Below are 22,381 nucleotides of genomic sequence, written 5' to 3'. Positions count from 1 at the left end.
TTGCAAACGTGAGAAAACTCTCGTCCAAGTTAGTTTGGACGACTTCCCAGTGTCCGCTTGTAACTGAATATGAATTGAAGCATTCAGTTGTCGCTTTTTATGAACACAAGCATTGCTGTTTATCCAACCTGACCACCTTCATACTCTGTCACTTAGCATGACCCTTTTCATCCTCACTCATCATCCTCCCAGCTGCAACTGTCATTTCCTACAGTCAGCAGTTCACATCAAACAAAGCCCAAGGCAAAGCAACAAAAGAGAGAAGACAGTGGGCAAACAAACCGGGAGGCAGACTAAATAACTGCGGCTTGTCTGCTGTGTGAGGGAAACACAACCCAGTAGTGTGTGTGTTTGTGTGTGTGTGTGTGTGTGTGTGTGTGTGTGTGTGTGTGTCACTGTCTGAGGCTGTGCATCTGTGTATGTGTGAACTTCTCTCTGTGTGTGCATGCTCGTGTTGGCAGCAAACATGAGAAACAAAAGTGTCTCAGCTCCATGCATCTCAACCAGGCCACAGCTGTTTTTGGTATTTAAACTTAATGCAGGTGTCAGAGCTGTTGTCTTTGTGTAGCTGTCGTTGTGCATATACCTTCAATATCTCCTCTGTGAATTAGCGTGTATGTGTGTTCATTAACAAGAGCGTGTATGTGTGTAAATATAGGCCAGTCACAGCAACAAGTGCTATGACTTGTACTTCAACACGCAGGAATCACTCGGTTGTTTTAACAGGGTAAAGTGGAATCTGATGAGAGCTTCGACGGCTGACAGGCTCTTCTGTTGTATTGACCTGTAGTGCTATATATCAATCTAGACTGTTTTGGTGCATGCTGCAGATGGTTGGAGATATTGGCTGTAAGGATATCCTCAGGCAGTTCAGTGAGGAGTGATGGTTAAAACTGTGATGACAGAAATGTCACTGTAAATATGTTAAATACCAGAATGCATGTTTTTCCTTCTCACATTTTCTAAACGCAGATACATTGCTGTACAGTTTTTTAAATGTATCTTTTTTTGGCACTTTGAGCACAAGCGAAGTGCTGTTATCCTTGAGAGATGTCAGGCATCTCTACGGCCAACATCTCCAACACTCAGCAACTCACTTTAACACAGTCAAGACTAATAAATAGTACAGGTAAGAGGAAGAAAAATATGTATTTTTGATTTTGAGGTGATCTGTCCCTGAAACAAAGTGCTTTACAACAGCACAAATTGCTACAATAAAAAGACAAGTAGTATCAACACACTAATTTCAAACAACTTAATTGCATTCTCAGTTATGTTTTGTTTTTTTTACCCTCCAGCATTATAGTCACAAGTTTTAACACTGTACTTCGGAGTGTAAGTCTGTCAAAATGATGTTTAATGTTGTGAATTCAAGCAAAAATACTTAGATTAGGTTGAGGAAAATAGGTTGAAATAAGTATGTTTGTTACAGAACTTACACAACGTTAAAATAAGTTTACACTTCAGTTTCACATGGGACACAAACATCGTCTCCTGGGTGAAAGTCCCATATTTGACTTCCCGACTTTTGATTATAAAATATTTGTGCTATATCTAAAATAAATGTAATCTATGAAATAATACTTTTACCTCAAAATGTAACCAACTGTGCTGTTTTGTTATATGGGAACATCATTTTTAGGAGGCCAGGCTGCTAGGCATGCAAACAAACTATTAACAACTACTACTTTAAACTACGACCCTCAGCTGAAGCCACTATAAGGCCTACTTAGTTTTAAACATTCCCATCACAACCAGTATATTTCTTAAACTGTCCACTCTGAAGTGTGAGTGGTTGAACAGGTTGTAGCAGCTGTTTTAAACGCACCAGTTGAGCTAACATTGGGGGGGAGATCTTCAGAGGTGGGATCCCAGTCTGGGCTTCCCCAGCTGGGCTTATTTTCAGCTGATATTGGCTCTCACCAGCAGGAGGTCATACCGGTGTGTGGACACCTGAGAGCAGGCTGCTTTAATAGCCCTGTTTACAGCAGCTCACACGCCAGTATGCAGGGACATCAGGTTCCCATAGGTGGTGGCCAAAATAAACACCTGTCTTACAGTCCAACTGGAATAAAATCTTGCTGAATTCTCCAGTTTCTGACATTTAAAAAAAAAAAAACAGCCACTGTCAGCGTTACTCTCTACTGTTTTGTGTTTGACATATCAGATACAAAGCAATTAGTGCCAGTGCTCTGCACAAAAAACTTGACATACTCCTTCATCCATCTTCATGACAAGGACCACTTAACCATGACAACAGATCAGCAGCACTATCTCTTGGAAACATCTGGGTGTGAGTCATATCTTGACACTTGTTTGTGAGCTGGAGTGTGTTTTGTGTGGACCTTGGTTGTGTCTTTGGCGATTTATGTCTATGCATGAGAGTGTCTGCGTGTCTATGTGTGTTTTCATGCTCGTACCCTTAGCACATGTCCTATGCAGTGTACACTGGCACCCCTATGGAAACTACCCACAATGCTAATGGGGGCAGACCAAAGTACAATCTGATCCCACAAAAAAAAAAAAATCCCTGTGAGAAACAGAGCCATCACGGATCTCTACCTCTAAGTTTGTGCATTTGTATGTTTTTAAATAAGTGAGAAGAAGCGCCTTTTTTTTGACCATCTGTGTGTTTTTGTGTTTCAATATCAATTTAAAGGAATAAAAATAACAAGTGTGAGAGTAGAGCATATATCTTAGTGCATTTGTATATTTTTCAGCCTTGTTTCAGGAACTGCTTGCAAATTATCTAGCACATTTTCCTGTTAGAGAATTTTTTTTTAACCCAAAGCTTAATTATGAATAATTAATGTGCAGGTTCAATGCATGTTAGCGGCATGTAATATCATTCAAGAACCTAAAGAATAAAGTTAAGTGATGAATAGATTGTGGAAGAGAGTTGCTCAGCCAGTCAAATGGTGCACGCTGACATCATGTCTGAGCTTTATCTGACATCTAGTGGTCAGTTGTGGTTTGACACTGAAACTGATGCTGCAAATTGCAAAACTATTCCTCTTATGAAGCACATTTCCACTTCATCACTGCTTATCGACTGAAAGTGTGCTTCCATTTAAACTTAACTTATTGGTCAATATAAGATATTTAATCTTGTACTGACTGTGTAAAAATGATTTCTAAAATTGTTCACCAATGACGTGGAAAATATTACAGTAATAAGTAATTTACATCACTTAAAATGACTATAAGTTGAATTTATTAAGTGTTCTGCCTTATTTTAGGATATTTTGATTTCATTTTCTCTTCCCTTGAAACAAGTCAGCCTTCATTTGTTTGAATGAAGGCTGACTTGGTAGAAAAACCCAATGGTAGAACTATTAACATAATAAAAGAGGATTATAGAATGGATTTTTACATTTTATTTAATTATTGTTAGCCTTATTGCTCAAACCCTACTGCCAAAAATGACAGTTGAGTGTTGGAAAGCCTGAATCATGTTGCCTGTGAATTCTGCCTCAGGCCGTTCATGTTAATCAGTTTATCACTTGAGCCTTTGTGTAGGTTTTCCTACCCGAGATGTGAGGTTTAACCCCAAACGGACCTTATTAGGCCTCCTCTGGTCAAATATAAAAGGTCAATGGGAAAACAGATGGCAATCCAGCCTAGCAACAACCCTCACGCCTATAAGCTAGGGTGCAGATGTGGGGCAGACAGGGTGTGTGTGTGTTTGTGTGTACTCTGTGTACTGTACATGTTATCAGAGAGCAACAGAACAGCAGTTATCAGAAGAAAACACTTCTACATGAAACAAAGCAGTCGTTTGAGATAATTAAACACTTAGAGATGCCATTGCACCTTGTTTAACCCATTGAAGCCTGGACAGAGGATATGTTGTTTTGTAGTATTTGTATAAGCTCTCAAATACTTTTAGAATTTCATTTCTATCTGCTACAGAGGCTGAAAATATTTATTATTTACTATTATTTAGTAGGCGTTGACACTTCTGTTGAATTTCCAGAAAAACTTGAGGTTTTAGGGGCTTATTTTAAAATCGCCCACAGGCTTTACAGGCGTTTCAGGCCTCAATGGGTTAAATAAGTAGATCTGTGAAATATTAGGGCTCACTGTGCACTATAAATGAGAGAACCTCTCTCATATATCCAGAACATTTGAGGAATATGATTTCCATTGTGATCGAGATAAACAAGCAATTTTTGTACCTGTCTCTCGGCTGTTATGATACCTTATACCCAATAGATACCTTGGCAGTGCTTGGGCCGCATCTGCTTCCAGTTCCCCTGCTGATTTGATGCCCTACTTTACTCTCCCATGTCATTTTCTTCTGTTTGCCATTGTCTTCTCCATGTAGATATAATTCTATACTCTTATGGTCTTTCACAGGGGAAAGCCAGTGGCAGGGAGCTTATACACTAACAATCTGATTTGATTGAAAACACGGTAAATCCCACGCTGGCCCAAGCATTCAATCTCACATCATTGCTGACACACTGCCGTCCCATAAACCCACTTCTTAATCCCAAAGCCTTTTTATTTTGTGGTCAATGTGCCACCCATTGCCACAAATCCCCCTCTGCCTTAGTCTCACCCCGCCCCCATCCCCATGTGTGTGTATGTCTGAGTTCAAGCACAGCTGGCATCATCATCATCCTGTAACCTGTTCTCCTCTGTGCATGTCTGTGAATGCACGGACATGAGCAGAGTACCTGTACAAGGACAGAACTTGCAGAAGTGTGCAGCCTGCTGACGTGCTGTAGCTGTCACTCTATACGGTCTTACTGCTGATACAGGATATTAAGGACTTCCATTCTATTTGGCGTTCAAATTCAGATCTGCTTTCCTGGAGAGAAAGACGTCTTAACCATCTCCTCACTTGCGCAGTCCACTCCAGTTGGCAGCCATGGAAAGTATGCCAAAGGATGATATGAGATGCCAGGGAAGAAGAGGAGAGGAATAAATCATCAGTGCATTGGTTTTGTGATCCACATCCTGGATGGAAAACTACTGTTTTTGACAAGTCCCACAATTCTTTGGAGATTGAAGACAATTTCATACTATTCTTAAGTTGTTTTTGGAAGAAAAAAAATACTATCACTCTGCAGCGGACTGAAAAAGTTTTTTCCCCCTTCCTCCCCTCCAGTCTCCTCTGCATCCAGACTCCTGCGGAAGGGACGCAACACAATCCCACTCCCACTTGGCCTAAACAAGCACTCTGCTGAGCCACAACTGTGTTGTATAACATCATGCAGGAGCCACAACATTACATGACGGTCATGTGAATTAAACTGTTTAAAAGGAGATATAAAAAAGAAGAAGTGCGCGCTCTCGGCGAAACGCAGCATCAGCACCAGCATCCGATGCGCGTCCCCGCCCCGGTAGAGGCTGCCCGAGATCCCGGGAAGAGGAGTTGGAGCTGCGCGAGTTAAAGTTGGGCTAAAGGGGGGTGAGAGGATGCTGCAGAACAATCTACCATCTAATTAACGTAGCCTATGCGGGGAAACGTGTTCTAAGTGAAGGATGACTTGCAAAATACTGAGCATATGCCTCTTATTTTTGGGTTTTCAACATTGCTCATCACGTAAGTGGCAAGAAAACATTCATCTATTATCGGCTGCTAGAATATTATTAAATATTTCAAAGTGTATACATGCCTTACTGCATAATGCGTCTGATCATATGCGTAAAAGTTGCAAGATAACATTTGGTTATAAGTGGAAAATACCCCTGAAGGGTAGGATTTAACCTAAGGTTTTGTGATCGTTGAAGGGCAACGCACGTTCCGATAAAATCAGACAGCCTTAAAAGCACAGGTGATTAAATGCCACTGCTTGTCTTGGCAAGTGTAATTCTAAAGCATTGTTTTGTGGGATCACACACAAAAAAGTGCAGAAGCAAACTGCGTCGGTCCTGCAGAAGGTGCGCATGGTTATCCCCATCGCACTGGACTGTCTGCATTGCAGTGCTTTCTCTCATCCAGCACGCAAGTTTCTGCACCGTGTGGCTGCAAACTCTCTACTTCTTTGCAGAGCACGATGCTGCTCGAGGGTCAATTTTGTGTCTTGTACCCTATAATAATCTCCGAATCGCTTTGATCGTGTGTGTTGTTATGGGTTAAAAATCCACTGAACACATTGTCCAAGTGTGCGGTTGATAGAGCAGGGCACAGCGTCCTGACCGGGACCAGCCCACTGCAGTACTTTTTTTGGGAAGCCCGTGTTCTCACCACCTGTCCATAAATCTACGCATCCCGCACACGACGAGCGTGGATTCACCTGGCAGGGAAATCATTAGCTACTGTATGATCAGAGCAGTCATGTGGTGGGGTCTAGCTGGACAGAGGTGGGGCTGTGTTTTGGGGGGCTAAAATTGGATTGCGAAAGAGGTGCCATCCTCCATTCTATCACCGAGCTTGTATGCATACAAATAAGCTTTTATGCGTGATGTCAGTGTCAGTATGACATCACAGAGCCTTGCCTGTTAATTAACCCCAAACTGCACCTTGCATGACTCATTAGTTTTCGATATTGGATGGCAGATCAGGGAGGAGTGATGGCTTTGTCATGTCACTTCTTATAGGCAGTTGGATTTTTGGTGAAACACAAGTTTAACCAGGTTTACAGTATTGACTCTGGATAACATTTACCGTATATGCTGTTGTGCACCATCGTGAGCTCTTGAAGATATTGTAGGGAAATAATATTCCTCAAAAATTGTGTGAATATAGTACCAAGCTACTGATTTCTAGAGGCTATGTCACATATTCTGGGAAGTGAATGTTGCTATCAATAATGAATGATCAGGAAAGTCTGCAACTGAGGGGAAGTTTAAGTAAACGTCATTGGATCACTGAATACTCTCCAGTAAGTGGGGTGGGGGAGCTGTGGGTTTGGCTTGTTGTATATCTTTCTAGCACTTTATTGCAAGCCAAGCCAACTGTATATCAGCTCTGTGTAGATGCACAGTGGAGCTCTGCCAGATTAAAATGGAGCCTAAGATCCCAGAGCACAGTGACCCAGCCTAGAGAGGGGCTGAGGCTCACTCTGTAAAGTGTGTGTGCCTGTTTGTTTTATTTTGGTTGCATGAATTTCAAGTTTATGGCTTGTGCATTCTGTCATGGTTAGCTGCCCAGGCAGCAGGAGACTGGCTGTTTGCTGCATGTGAGGGGAATTGATATCAGGGAAGAAGAGCATGTTGCTCTGTGTGGAAACTTTTGTTCTTTTAGAAAGAAAATGAAGCTTTTTGAGATGTGAATTTAAGTCTGATGTGCTGCATGGTATGTGTTTTATCTCTGGCTGTAGTCAGACACCACCCACTGTGATGCCTGCCCTGCCCTGGTATGAATGATTTATTAACCCCCCTGTTACATTTTACTACCTATATGTGCTGTTGTGTTGGAGTATTTTGATATATTGTTGGTGGGCATTTGCATTCAGTTGACATTTGCACACATGCAGGGTTTTGCTGTCTGTATCCTCAGCTGTCACACACACCACAGGCTGGTGACTGGCGGAGGAGGCACCTCTCTGCATACTGTATGTAACCAGCAGCAATGATGTGTCAGTCCAGACCGACCAGCCTACACTTACAGCAGACTGATGATTCAGCAAGAGTGGTGCTAGAGCTCTATGCAGCAACACTGTTCCCCACATCCCTTTAATGATAAATGGAGGAAGAGACTACAGTGTGTGGTGCAGAGAAGGGAGGGGAGGAGGAGGGAGGCAGGATCACAAGGAGAGAAGTGAAAACCTGGTGACTGGATAGTCTGCACAGGCTTCAGGTACACTTACTGCATCATGACAACGCCCACTTAGGGAGAGAGAGAGAGAGAGAGGCAGAGAAATAAAAAATAAAAAATTGCAGGATGATGACGAGGGTATGTGGTAATGGGACGCAGTGAGAGCAGAAAGAGTGCTTTGGTTTTTTTTTTTTGGAGTTGGAGATAAAAAGAGAGAGGAGTCACAGTGACTGAAAGGAAGCAAGATGTTGAATAGGTGGGGGTGCGGAGTGCGTGACAGTCTTGCCATGAGGAGGAGCTGAGCAGCCGAGTGGCCTGGGTTAACCTGCTGCAGTCTGGGATGGAACACATTTAAAGTCAAATTTCTCTCCTCTACTACTAACTGGGGGGATTTAGAACAAATCAATACGCCTTAAAGCTATTAGTAGCAAATGAGCTTTGTCTGTGTAAGTGCAGCCCAAATCTTCTAAATATTGTTGCTTGAATAGCCATTTAAACAGGGAATTCTTTGAAGTGGCTCTACAGTGCTGTAATGGAATGATGCAGCAGAGATCTATTATCGATCCACCCCAGCAGAGCAGGGATATCTGTATGATAAAGATGGTGCGAAAGCCCCATAGGGTGGCACACTGAGACAGGAAGTCAAGGTCATGTTTCACTTGCTCAGCACATTTGATCCACCTGAATGTGCAGCGTGTCCTTGCACGAAAGGTGACAAAACCCACGCTCATGTGACTAACTCATTCTCTCAGCAGGAGGCAGAAAATGGTGTATTTGCGCTGTAAAATGGCTCACGAGTGTTTTCATGTGATATTTAAGGTGGATGAAAGCCCTCTGCTTCCTCACTTTGGCAGGATTTGCTGTGATCACTCAGTCCTCTTGTCCCTGACAAAGTTATCTAGAAATTGAGTCTATGCAGCATCCTTCCTCATCGTGCTCCATCTGCAGCCTGGATACTAATTCTTTTAAAGTCTCCTGTTTCTAGTCACTGTCTAATGCATTTTCTCTTGTGCTCCATGACCTCTGTGATTGTATGAACAGAAATTACAATGTCAGAACTCCTGTTTACTAGTAAAAAACCTCAAAAAGTTTAGAGAGGATTACTCTGAGGAAGGTCGGACTGGAGCTGCTTTCATTTACTGTATTTCTATAATAGTGGGCCTTGTGCGTACTCGGATTAAAACTAATTCTTTGTATCTGCCTTCGTATTTAAGTAAAACTCAATATATATTTTAGCATGTCTATATTAAATCTGTTGGGAGTGTTAAAAGAGCTTGCTTTGGCACTTAAAATGAGAAAGTGTTTCTCTTGCAGCATGAGGTGAGGGCATCGTGCATTTATCCTCAGCAGCGACACAGGCAAGATTAGGTAGAATTATGGTCAGTTTTAATAGCCGTGGGCTGGGGAGCAAGCCTGAGCAGATGGGGGATGGTCCTATCAGTCTCATAGCCACATGCAGAATAGCAACTCAACATGACAAAACGACAGTCTCAGTTTGCCTTCCTGATGCATGTTTCTTTTTCTAAGGAATCACACAGAAGTATATGGACGTGCAGGCACTGAGAGGCACATAAACACACCCACGGAGACATTCATGTGACGCAGCAACATTTTTTATTTCTGCCTCTGCAACACAGAACAACACAAGATCCAACGTCTTTTAAAAATAGGAAGGGGGTGTTGTGTAACTGAATGACATTCACAATAGTTTAGCATAATCAGTAGCCGTCAGTTGCACATTGCACCACATGCCCGCCCATCCTGTGAAGCAATAATGATGCAAAGATGATGCACTCTCAGGCCAGATGTCCACCATGTTCTGCTTTTCTTCACAATAAGAATCTGTGCCTTCACTTTCTGTATACCTTTACCTTTAGAAAGACTAAATGTGTTTGTGCTACACTTTGAATTTAATTGGGTTGATCCGTCAAAATTCTTTGTCTGTGTAATTTTATTTGACCCGCGAGGCAATACCAAATTATTATATTATTATTGTACTATAAAAGCTGACCCACCCGTATTATACGGTGCATTTACCGCTAATACTAGATTTATTATTGTTATTTTATTTTTAAATGTATTAACCCGTTGAAAAACTTTATTTTGATATTTAAATCAGAAGGATGCAAATAGAAAAGAGGCATATGATTTTTATTTAATTTTTATTTAATAAATTAATGACATTGATGTGTTTTTTATTTGAAATTAGATTTTGCATGTCTGCACTATTTAGTTATATATTGTATGTTTATAAGCGTTGCTGGTTCCATATTTAATGTTAAAGCAAAACATGTTTGGTATATATTAAAAGGTTTATTTGTTCAATGTTGGCCCGCGATTTTATTCACGTTTTAAATTTTGGCCCATTGTGTATTTGAGTTCGACACCCCTGCTCTAAGTAAACACCAAATGTTCTTCTTATCAAGCCGTGCAGCTGTGCCAGTCTTTGTTGCCGAGAAGTGCATCATTTTGAAAGTGCTGTGTGAATGCTGCGTTATGAAAAGTCTTTACTAATTCTTGACCTTGGTGTCTTTGTGATAGTTGCTCCAGGAGAATGTGTTGATCCGCTCATCTCCGGACTCTATGCCTCCTCCTTCCTGGCCTCCTCCAGATATAATTTTCTTTACTCTGCCAATTTTGCCAAATTGTATGGTAAGTATTCTCGAGTTTATTCATGATTTCACACCATTCAAATTACAGATCTTTCTAATGGCGGTTGTTTTAACTTATCACAGGAGAAAAAGCTGAGGTGTAAATAATAACAATTATATAGAATGTGGTCCATTTAGGTGTGCAGGCACATTAATGTAATTAGTTACACCTATTGTTTTACAACTCAATGACAAAGAGTTATTCTTACAGATACTGCAGTATGCTATCTGTACTTTAACACAGAAATAAGAAGTATTCAGATCCCTTACTTAAGTAAAAGTACTAATACCACACTGTAAAATGACTCCCCTACAAGTAAAAGTCCTGCATTCAAAACTTACTGAAGTAAAAGTACAAAAATATCAGCAACAAAATGTACTTAAAGTATGAAAAGTACTTGTTATGCAGAATGGACCCACTCAGATTGTTTTGTATATTCTAAATATATTATTAAATTATTATTATTATTGGTACATTTATGTTAGCAGTGTTTTACTGCTGTCGATGTAGGGCTCATTTTAACTTTATAATATACTTTGTGGTTTAATTTATAAACATGCGTAATCAAAATTGATCATGTTTTTATGTTAAATCTCGACCTGAAAAGTAACTAAAGCTGTCAGCTAAATATAGTGGAGTAAAAAGTACAATATTTGCCCTTAAAATGAAGTAAAGTAGAATTATAAAGCTACAAATGTGTAATACTCAAGTAAAGTAAATTTGCCTCAAAATTGTACTTAAATACAGTACTTGATCAAATGTACTTAGTTACATTCCACCACTGGAAATAAGGACTTCAGATAACATAACCTAGCAACTGAAGAACAATTGTTGTGACAGTGGGAATTAATTGGGAAATCTGCTTGCTAGTTCACTAGCAGATAGAGACCTATAGTGTAATTATTTGGCTTAATAATCACAGTCATATTGGGTAATCTGCAAAATACTAGAAGCTTGTCCAATCCAAGTGGCAACTCCCAGGCTGAGAAATGACACCAAACTTGGACATTCCAAAAAACTGCAGTTCCTCTAATGGCCACTTGAGGTTGGCTCCAAAAGTAAGCAACTCTTCATTGAACTCAATTAAATTGTGGGCAGAATTTCCATCCAACAAATATATGTAGCCCAAACTCAAAACAAGTGCATCTATACAATATAATGTATTTGAGTTAATGTAGCTCACTTTTTTTTTTTTTACATTTGGTCAAACTCAAATTAAAAACATGTATGTATTGTATTTAAATTGAGTTACCTCAACTCATTTATGTCGAGGAGAGCTAAAATAAAGAAATTGTGTTCGTTCAACCTAAAAACATAGAATTGGAAAACTGAAAGTCATTGTTTTTGGGTTGAAGGGAAGGACAGGGGAGTCAATTAATACACTTTAGGTTCCACTTCTTAAACTACTTTTGATTTGATTTTAATTGATATATTTTCATTGGATAAACAATACATTAATGTGTCACATCTAAGAAGGGCTTGAATCATTTTTTTGAGTGTATGGGTGGTGTCACACAGACTGTGCTATATTTTATAAAGTCTATGCTTCAGTCACAAACAAAAGAGAACAGTAAATGGACTTTAGCAGCTAATCAGAGTTCCCCACTTCAAATTTGACAGAAGTTTAAAAATGGCTGCCATTCGGTTGATCAGAAATCAGAATTGCTTTGGGCATGATTTCATCCCAGTTGAAGTGTATCTGTGTTTCTCCCCTCAGGCAGCAGCGGCTGGTCCCCATCTCCCAGAGACAGACAGCCATGGCTGCAAGTCGACCTAGGCAGGAAGTATCGACTGGTGGCCATCGCCACCCAGGGGACCTTCAACTCATATGACTGGATCACCAAGTACACCCTGCTCTACGGAGACCGACCGGACTCATGGACGCCATACATCATGCAAGGAGGAAACTCTGTAGGTGTCTCTGAGTCAGGGTGGTTTGTGGTGGGATGAGGGCCATGACAGGGATGAGGCGAGGATTAACTAGTCAAATGTAATCTTTACAGCCTATTCTCTAGTCAGTGGGAGCTCTATTAAATTCATTGTCACTGGCACTGAAACAAAGAAAGCGCAGCATATTATCTCTCTCAACGCTGACAAAGCTAATCTCATCATCAGTTCATCTCCAGTCCCTTAATAAGGCGTTAACGTCATTGCAGTGACTCAATAACTCTCTCCCCTATTTCCTTCGCTCATCTGTTTGCAGACAATGCCTGCGAACTGGAATTATTATCAGTTGAAGAGGAATGTCTTCCATTACGCCTTTACTGCTAAACACATTCGTCTGCTGCCTCTGGCATGGAACACAGAGAACGGAGGGAAGATCGGTGTGAGGCTGGAGCTGTACGGCTGCTCTTATGGTAAAAATCGAGTCGATTGACACTGCCCAGGGATTTACTGTCTCTGATTCACATCCAGGGACATTGTACAATCCCAGGGCTTAATCATATTTGATCATTTGCCACTAAATCTAAGTGCCAAATATGTTGCAATATGTTCCTAGTTAAGAAATGACTAAGCTCTGTATCACCTGATTCAGGAAAAACATTCACATGCTAAATACAAACACATCTGATGAGCTTCAGGAAATGTGCCATGTAGCATTGACTCAGATAATCCTTAAAAGCTAAAAAAAAAAGAAGCCACATAAAACCTGATATGCATGTCACATTCTGTGTAGTGATTTTCGTGACATTGTGAGTATATTTTGAAATTGTCTGCAGATTCCTATGTGCTGCAGTACAACGGGGACGACTCAGTGATCTACATGTACCCGGAAAAGAGGTCTCGCACACAAAATGACCTCATTGCCATAAACTTCAAGACTCTGGAGCAGGATGGTCTGCTGTTACACAGTGAGGGGATTCAAGGAGACCTCTTCACCTTGGAGCTGAAGAGAGGCCGTCTTTACCTGCACATCAGCCTCGGTACAGCTGTTTGTTGGATAATAAAGCTGTTATTATTATTATTATATAGCCATGCCCACAGGGGTGGGTACTCATAAAGTAGAAATGTAAGACATCTTGTTGTAGTTTTACAGTATGGATGAAGAAAATATTGGTGACAGCGACATCCATCTCAGAAGGCTGCAGGCTTTTATCAATCTGAAATAGAGCTGAGTTGTTTGGGGGAGAGGTCTCGATATACTGGTTAGATTGTTGACTGGAGCCATGCAGTTCAGCATTTTCTCTCAGTTTTACATTACTGAGAGCCAATTTGAGCATTTCTTTTATACCTTTTCTCCCCCTTGTCCTTCCTTGTTTTCCAGGAAGCAGTGTAATACACAAAGTTGACGGTCGAACTACACTGACCGCTGGCAGCCTTCTTGATAACCTACACTGGCACTATGTCACTATCAAGCGCGTTGGTCGACAGGTGAACTTCACAGTGGATAGTCACTCAGTCACAGCCATCTGTAAAGGAGAGTTTACACACCTGGATCTGGATCAACAGGTACTTACTTAAAAAAAAGGCCCATAGAGTGTAGTTGTATTATAAAATGCAAACTTAAGGCAATGGTTATTAGCTGAATCAATGCTTCTTAGGAGATTAGTCCCCAAAGCATTTTGCTTAAACATTGAAAGCAACTTGTAAACTCTTACATTGTGCAATAATTTCCTTTTAAATATCTTTCTTCTAGTTATATGTAGGAGGTGTTATAGAGCCAAATATACCTCACCTGCCCACTACACCAAATTTCCGCGGCTGCCTGGAGAACGTCTTCATCAATGGCATCAATATCATCGACAAGGCTAAGAGAGAGGAACCTGAAATCCGAATCCCAAGAAAGGTAGAGCTTTATACAAATCATTATACAGGGCTTCAAGTGATCACCATTGATTGTAATTAAACGAACATCTGTTCCTTTCACAGTACAATGACACTCATTGGAAATGGTTTTGCAGTAACTGAGGTCTGATTTGTCTTTCTTTCCCCCTCAGAAAAAGATGCATTATGCCTGCAGGGACATTCTGCTCAAACCGATGACGTTTGCTGGGCCCAACAACTACCTGCAGGTGCCGGGCTTCTTCAGGAGGCCACGCATGTTTGTGAAGTTTAAATTCCGCTCATGGGACTACACAGGGCTGCTAATGTTCACGCGATTTGCAGATGACCTGGGTGCCCTTGAGCTGGGCCTCAGTGAGGGACAGATCAACGTCACTATATTCCAGCCTGGGAAGAAGAAACTCCAGTTTGCTGCAGGTGTGCTTTAATGCTATTAACAGCTCACTAAACACCACCACATAGTAACTGATGCTATCCTATCAAGCTTTCTCTTCTGCCTGCACATTTTCAATTTATAGTGATCAAAGAGGCAGACTTAACACTTAAAATTCATATTTTTCTGGATTTCAGACATTTTGCTTTATTTCCAGCCAATAACTGTAGAATTGCCAGCTAAAATGATAACTGTCGCAGACAGATTTGATCAGATGTAGCGAGCTAGCTAGCTGACAGTGATTCAATAACCCTGTCAAAAGGGTTAACATGTACTTGATGGCTACATACAGTACATGATAACATGCTCAAAGACTCCGGTGTAGACATGTAGACATGCTAACATTAGCAGCTCATGCAAAAGCAGAAAAACACACTGTTTTGTCATCACTCATACTTTTGACTTCAACCCACAAGACCACAGATAAATCAAAATAAATAAAAATGTAAAATACATTTCAAAAGGAGTGAATCATCATCATTTCATCTGAATAGAGAGGTACAATTATTATGTGAAAAGTCTCACAGACTGGGTGAGCACCAGGCAGTGTTAGGAGCGAAAAGCAACATTTACCACAAAGCACAAAAAATATGACGACCCAAAAAACTTTTGTCATCTTCTTCAGTCTTTTCCCTGGTGGAAAAATACCGAAAGAGCAATTTTTTTTCTGTCCACCTGTGTCCTCTGTGGGATAATCTTTCCCCACCTCTATCCCTGGTGCTTCAGCGCCGAGGGGAGGGAAAACAACAAGACGACACTACACAAAACTCAACTTGTTCAGGCTGTCAACCTTTTTTTTCCTTCTTTTTTATATATAGCTTCTGCCGTAACGAGTGAAAGTTGCCAAGTTATGACTGGACAAACCTCCTTTGGGGCGAGGTTTAGCTAATTTCCCTTGCTAGAAAACAGCCACTGTTCAATCCTTTGTTAGCGTCCTTAACTAGGCACGGGAGGCCTTCAAGCTTTCAGGGTTTTGTCAAATACTAGATATGTTAATGCTAATAATTAATTATTACCTTTTGGAATATATTTTTCTGACATAAATGAAAATACTACATTGACATGTTTGCGAGAGCTTGACAGGTCGAGCATAACTTCTGGATGAATGATGAAATGTGATCCCTGTACTTAATCTGATTGTAGAACCATTGCATGACAGGCATTTCTCCAATCTCTAGGGTACAGGCTAAATGATGGTTACTGGCATTCAGTGGATTTGGCCGCCAGAGACAACCTGCTGACGCTCACAATCGATGAGGAGGAGGGCTCTCCACTAAAGATCACAAACCCGTTCACGATTCGGACAGGAGACCGCTACTTTTTTGGAGGTGAGATGATGACTTAAAACAACCGCCCTGAAGTCAACTTACAAATCTTTATGGTCTAATTCATGCATTTGCTTTCCTGCACTCAGGTTGTCCAAAAACCAACAACACAATAAGGAAGTGTGAGACGAAGCTAAACCGCTTCCATGGCTGCATGCAACATATCTTCATAGACAACGAACAGCTTGACATCGACATTATTCTGCAACGACAGTGGGGGCGCTACGCTGAGCTGTTGTTAGGCACCTGTGGCATCACTGACAGGTAGAGAATATCACCTAATTTAGAATTAAAAGTATACATATACAAATATACAAGTAACTATCTTAGGGTGACCATATTTTGATTTCCAAAAAAGAGGACAATCGGCACGGCCTCGAGACACAGACAGGCTTCTCGGAGGTTGATGAACATGCTTTATTATGCTTCAATGGTGCAAAATTAACTTCTGTAATAAAATAAAATGAAATCTGTAAAAACTTGTTACAAAATAATAGCTCTCGTAGACTCTTTTCAAATAAATGAATAAATAATATGAAATAATGTTCTAAATATGAACTCTTCTGTTAGAAAATCTAGCTTCAACAATATATCTCTTAATAACTGCAATAAGATAAATAATAGAAGAGTCTCACAAAGATATTAACTTAACAAACAAAAAGGATCTATACTTTTCATCTTTAGTTGTCTTTGAGCTTTGAGATCTCCAGCACCTTTATTAGACACTGAGACATATGTGCCAGCATTGCACACGGTGCACTCCGCCTCCCACCTGTCCCGACCGGGACGGTACGTTGGAAATTTTTTTTGCAGTTCTGTGAAGCTGCACTTACGCTTCAGCATTTCCCGTGCAATGCTGCTCCGCTGTTGGATCTGCCCTCTGTCTGCTCTGCTCTCTGTCTCTCTCTGTGTGTGTGCGCGGCGCTGACCCGCCCCCAAGGCAGCCTCTTGGTAATTACGTCTTGCAAAATTGTGTGCAAAGCGCCGGTCAATTTACGTGCACGTGTACTGGTCCTATGAAAAACAGTGAACACCAGACATTTTCGTGAATTTATAAAACCCGGCCGGACGCCCCGGACAGGACGTAAAAAGTGGACATGTCCGGGCAAAAGAGGACGCTTGGTCACCCTAAACTATCTCCTCATGTAATTTAAATGTATAGTTGTCAATTCATACCATAACAATTCTTAGTGTATGCTCTTTTATGGTATTGCCAAATGTGATTTAATTCAAGATATTTGTCAGCATTGATTGAACTATAGAAGACCTAACTTATTCACCTCACAGTAAATTTCACCACGTAAAACCTTATCTGAAGGCTATTGACAAGAAACAACAAAAATAGATAGAATAGAAAGTGTGGAAATTAAAGAAAAAAACAGCACACTTATGTAAGTCTCACTTTTGTAACATCAAAATACTCAAAATATCTTTTGCTCACAGATGTACTCCAAATCCATGTGAACATGAAGGCAGATGCATCCAGTCGTGGGATGACTTCATCTGTTTGTGTGAGAACACTGGCTATAAAGGAGAAGTTTGTCACATGTGTAAGTGCTGGCCAGCAATCTCCTCACTGTGATAAGTATTTCTTTACAGTTGATTACACTTGGCCCGTACCATTTTTCTCCCTAATAATAACAAATTGTTCATCTTGCTTTTCGAAAACAGCGGTTTATAAAGAGTCATGCGAGGCCTACCGACTCAGTGGCAAGTATTGGTCTGGAAACTACACCATCGATCCTGATCTCAGCGGACCACTGAAACCATTTGAAGTGTACTGCAAGATGAAATGTAAGTAATCACTGTCACTAATAAAATACAGCTTCATCAGTGTTCTAGTGTTTGCACGACCCTCTGTGGGTTGTTAATGAAAAGTTGGAGTTAGGTTACCACGTTCCTGTAATGAGGAGTGCGTGCTGAAATTTCATGGGAAATTAAAAGAGTTCGTAAAACTAGATAGGTGCAGCTGTTTCTCTCTCTCTGTCTGCCTTGGAAAAGGGTGAATTTTCTTTTTCTAACCTTTCCTTTTCTTTCACATTCATTTTCTTTTCATACCCTACACTTTTCTTACATTAATATTCCCTCCATCTTTCTCCTTTAACATTTAATCACCATGACCTATATCTGTCATGCTTCTGCCCAGCATACAAAGCTTGGACAGTGATTCTGAACGATCGTGTGGATGGCACTAAGGTGAGTGGGAGTTCAATAGACCGGCCGTATATCGGAGACGTCAACTACTGGAACGCCTCCTGGGATGAAGTCACCGCTCTAGCCAACACCTCCTTATACTGCGAGCAGTGGATTGACTACTCCTGCTACAAGTCCCGTCTCCTCAACACCCCCAGTAAGTGGGAGTAGTGGGTTTATTAGTTTGGTCTCATGGAAATTAATAAAGAAAGCGAACTAAAACACCAATTATTTTTTAAAATAGATGGAAGACCTTTTGGTTACTGGATTGGCCGCAACAATGAGAGTCACTATTACTGGGGTGGAACTTTCAGAGAGGTCCAAAAGTGTGGCTGCGCTATCAACCAAACCTGCACCGATCCCAAGTTTCAATGCAACTGTGATGCAGACTATCGACAGTGGTGAGCGCTGGACACATTTTGCAGGTTTAGTTTGTATCGGTCACACTGATGATGATGTCTAACCGTCTCCACGATGGCTTTTCAGGTACTCAGATAAGGGTTACTTAGACTGGAGAGACCATCTGCCTGTGAGGAAGGTGGTGGTTGGGGACACCAACAGGACCGGCTCGGAAGCACAGTTCACCGTCGGGCCTCTCCGCTGCCATGGCGACAGTAAGCTTTAATATTATGGGTTCAGCAAGATTACAGGAAACCTACTGCCCCGATTGGTGGAAGGGTGCAGCATAAGCCAAAGATGAACTCATTAAGTTTTGGAGCAGATCTGAGTTTTGTGGTGGATACACAAATTGTTTTTCATTTTGCTAACATTGCAAGATATAAAATTTGTGCTGCATTCATGTGAGGTTGGAATAAAAGGAAAAATGAATTCCAGATTGTATTTTATGGCACACTATTTACGTAGCTCTTCGTTATCATGTGCATACTGGAAACTGCTATCAACATGTTGTTTTAACACCTGGAGCAATAAGATACATCAAAGCTCTTGATTCATAGGAACAATTTCCAAACTCTGTAATGGGACCATTGGATGAACAAGTGAATGCACCATAGGAAGTCTGAGCTCCCTTGATTGCCATTCCAGTTTAATATACTCTATGTGTCATTGTTGTCCACAGGAAACATCTGGAACACCATAGCCTTCACCAAACCCACCTATATCACCTTCCCCACATTTAAGCCTGGCTCCAGTGCTGACATCTCCTTCCACTTCAAAACCTATCGTGCCCCTGGTGTCTTCTTAGAGAACTCTGATGACCAGCTTCGAAATTTCATCCGGATAGAACTGAATAGTGAGTCGACTCATCTGCTAACAGGGAGTTAGTCTCCTCAAACAACTGAAAGATTTATCTAGGAAGTACTGCTTTATTTTTTACTTTCTATGTGTTCTTTTCTCTTCCAGCCACCCATAACCTTGTGTTTATATTTATGGTTGGCGACGGCATCGTTAATGTGACTCTACGCTCCCCTGTGCCACTCAATGACAATGAGTGGCACTTTGTTCAGGCCGAGATTAATGTGAAGCTCGCCCGGATCAAGGTTGATTATCAGCCTTGGGCTGTCACACGCTTTCCAGGTCAGACTTTCGTCACCATGAAGTTTACGCATCCTGTCTTAGTAGGTAGGTTGCCTGAGGTGAAAATGTGGCATGACAAACAATGCAGAGTGCTCTCTAGCCTCCAAATGAAGATGAATCACCACTCATAAAAGTATTTTCTATATTAGGTGCAGCCAACCGCACCCTCAGACCTTTCTTGGGGTGTCTTCGAGGGTTGCGAATGAACGGTGTTCCTCTGGATCTAGAAGGGAAAGTAAATGAAGAACAGGGTATAAGGAGAAACTGTACGGGGCAGTGTCTCAATGCTACCATACCGTGTCGAAACAGTGGTCAGTGTATAGAGGGCTACGCTTCCTACACATGTGACTGTAACAACACAGCTTTTGATGGTTTCTACTGCCATAAAGGTGAGTTCATACATGTCTTTCTGGAACCCTGAAACAACCTTCAATTTGCAACAGATATCTAATCTATAATGATCTTTTTTAAGATATCGGAGCCTATTTTGAGGTTGGCTCGTGGCTGAAATATAATATACGAAAAAAGCCTATATCAGACGAGGCAGCATGGGCCAACTGGATCGACCCGCACTACGACAACTTCAGCCTGGGCTACAATGACACTGCAGATGACATCGAATTCAGTTTCAGCACCGTTCACACGCCAGCTGTGTTGCTCTACATCAGCTCCTTCGTCCAAGACTACATTGCAATCATCCTCAAGAGCGATGGTACGGAAAGCTCAGAAACAAGTTGTCTGCGAGAACTGGATATTGTTAAGTAGAAATTCAAATGCAGGGCAGCTGATTTATTTCATTCACACATTTTAGACTCACAAAATTAATGCAGTAGTTGATGAAATGCAGTATTGATGTCTTTTGTTTCCGCTTTCCCTATAGGTAGTGTAGATCTGAGATATAAGCTGGGGCTCATAACACACAAGTACCAGCTGACTCACCGAAACCTGGCAGATGGATACCCCCACTATGTCAACATAACCAGACACAACAGAACCATCAAAACACAGGTCACATCTGTACTTTGTTATTTATTCTCTGAAATAATGTGCAATGTATAGAAAAATCTAACTGCAATGCTGGACATGGAAAAGTGACAAAATGTGCCTTGCATTACCTTATCAACAGGTGGATTACATGGAACCCATAGTGGAAAAGATAACCTTAGTGGAGGACGCCAGGTTTGACTCTCCAAAGTCTATGTTCATGGGCAGAGTGATGGGTAAATATCTAATTTGTCACTTGTTGATGAGATCATGCAGTTTTAATTTTGCTGCCAGTGTTATTAAAGTCCCCTTACACTCACCATTGACTTTTATCGCTGCAAAGTTGTGTCACTGGAAAGGTGCTTTCATATTCCTCTTCTATAGGGGGAGATGTCTATAGTCCAAACATACCCAGGTTGAACTAGATTAGGAATGTCAGTAGAGAAAGTGAAAACACACCAACATTGTGGCAGTTATTACTGTATGTTTTACCTGTTATTACTGTATGTTTTAACCACTAATGTTTTAGCCACTGCCAGATACAAGCTAAAAAGGATTCTAACTACATTAAGGCCCACCATTCTGATGTGTCTGATATCGTTGGTTCCGCCACACAAGAGATTCTTCATCTTAATCTCTCTTGTTTCCTCTCATGGTGGAAATAAACCAGACACCACTGAACTAATGCTGCAGTTTGGGCGGGGATGGGGCCAGATCTAGAATTTTTTAATAGATCTTTTTAGTAGATCCAGCCCCTTTAAAACGTATTATGTAGGAAAACCATGTTAAACAAGGTATTTTTCGTGTCTGGAGGGAGACTTTATCACATTCATTATTTCATAACTTTCCGTCTTTCAGAGGTCGGTGACATCGACTATGAGATCCAGAGGCATAACGCTCCCGGCTTCATTGGCTGCATATCTGGGGTGAGATACAACGTTTACGCCCCATTAAAGGCCTTTTTCCGACCAAATGAAACGGACCCTCCTGTAACGACACAAGGCTACGTATCTGAGTCCAACTGCGGCGCCTTCCCTCCTATCTACGGTTATGTACCGTGGGAGGTAGACCCCTGGTTTACCACCATAGGTGAGTTTAAATGTCCCATAAAGCATCTGTGCAAAACCGGAATATAATTTTGCGTGCATGCACTTATTTGTGCACCTCTTTATTTCAGAGTATATTTATATCCATGATGACCTAGGCCTGTTTTGGATAACAGGTAAGATTATTAATCATTATTTGCCTTATTCATGAACTGCTGCATTCATAAATCATACCCGTAATGTCAAATTTAGCAGTTTATTTTGAAGCACCTCTTAACTCTTGTGTCTGTTTCACTCACTATTTCCCTCCTCCTCTCCCTGATGAGACAAATCAGACGTTTGAAGTCATCTTTTTCCTTTTTTCCTAAATCCTTTAATCCTAAATTAGAGCAGGGTTGTCAGGTTCCACTGTGGGCTTTTGAGTGTTTATTCAAGCGTCTGACTGCAGTCTCAAATTTATTACATGTGGGACAAGACAGATAAAAACATAGTTTTTGAAAAATAAACAGGCAGCCCTTTATGATTCATTATTATAAACATACATGCAGATTATATTTGATTCCATTCAGTTAAAGTCAGATTATCTTTTTAATCTACTTGAGTATATGGATTTAATGAATTGAATTTAAATAAACCTTTATCTTTACAAGAGATATGCAAACGTATAACAAAAATGACTTTAAATGCCTATTGCAAACTTAGATTTAATAATCTTCAA

At 40.9% G+C, this 22,381-nt stretch overlaps 1 protein-coding gene across 2 annotated transcripts in view; it reads left to right on the top strand.

Moving 5' to 3' along the window:
- Window positions 1–5,384: 5,384 nt before the first annotated feature.
- cntnap1 (contactin associated protein 1) overlaps window positions 5,385–22,381 on the top strand; it is a 55,530-nt gene continuing 38,533 nt past the window's right edge. For both annotated transcript variants that reach the window (XR_009395526.1, XM_059349025.1), the window contains exons 1-23: window positions 5,385–5,554; window positions 10,253–10,363; window positions 12,081–12,274; window positions 12,567–12,720; window positions 13,084–13,287; window positions 13,629–13,813; window positions 14,001–14,150; window positions 14,302–14,563; window positions 15,758–15,907; window positions 15,994–16,168; window positions 17,348–17,454; window positions 17,576–17,698; window positions 18,051–18,254; window positions 18,342–18,498; window positions 18,584–18,711; window positions 19,176–19,349; window positions 19,460–19,678; window positions 19,783–20,022; window positions 20,106–20,345; window positions 20,514–20,641; window positions 20,760–20,853; window positions 21,476–21,706; window positions 21,795–21,839. Coding sequence is in view for 1 of the 2 variants with exons in the window: in XM_059349025.1 (XP_059205008.1) it covers window positions 5,494–5,554; window positions 10,253–10,363; window positions 12,081–12,274; window positions 12,567–12,720; window positions 13,084–13,287; window positions 13,629–13,813; window positions 14,001–14,150; window positions 14,302–14,563; window positions 15,758–15,907; window positions 15,994–16,168; window positions 17,348–17,454; window positions 17,576–17,698; window positions 18,051–18,254; window positions 18,342–18,498; window positions 18,584–18,711; window positions 19,176–19,349; window positions 19,460–19,678; window positions 19,783–20,022; window positions 20,106–20,345; window positions 20,514–20,641; window positions 20,760–20,853; window positions 21,476–21,706; window positions 21,795–21,839 (3,736 nt within the window). In the remaining variant the exon portion in view is untranslated. The remainder of the gene's footprint in view (window positions 5,555–10,252; window positions 10,364–12,080; window positions 12,275–12,566; window positions 12,721–13,083; window positions 13,288–13,628; window positions 13,814–14,000; window positions 14,151–14,301; window positions 14,564–15,757; window positions 15,908–15,993; window positions 16,169–17,347; window positions 17,455–17,575; window positions 17,699–18,050; window positions 18,255–18,341; window positions 18,499–18,583; window positions 18,712–19,175; window positions 19,350–19,459; window positions 19,679–19,782; window positions 20,023–20,105; window positions 20,346–20,513; window positions 20,642–20,759; window positions 20,854–21,475; window positions 21,707–21,794; window positions 21,840–22,381) is intronic.

Source organism: Centropristis striata, chromosome 13 (assembly GCF_030273125.1).
Source record: "Centropristis striata isolate RG_2023a ecotype Rhode Island chromosome 13, C.striata_1.0, whole genome shotgun sequence".
Lineage (NCBI taxonomy): Eukaryota > Metazoa > Chordata > Actinopteri > Perciformes > Serranidae > Centropristis > Centropristis striata.
The sequence above is the reverse complement of the archived record's forward strand: the minus strand, read 5'-3'. Positions and strand labels throughout refer to the sequence as shown.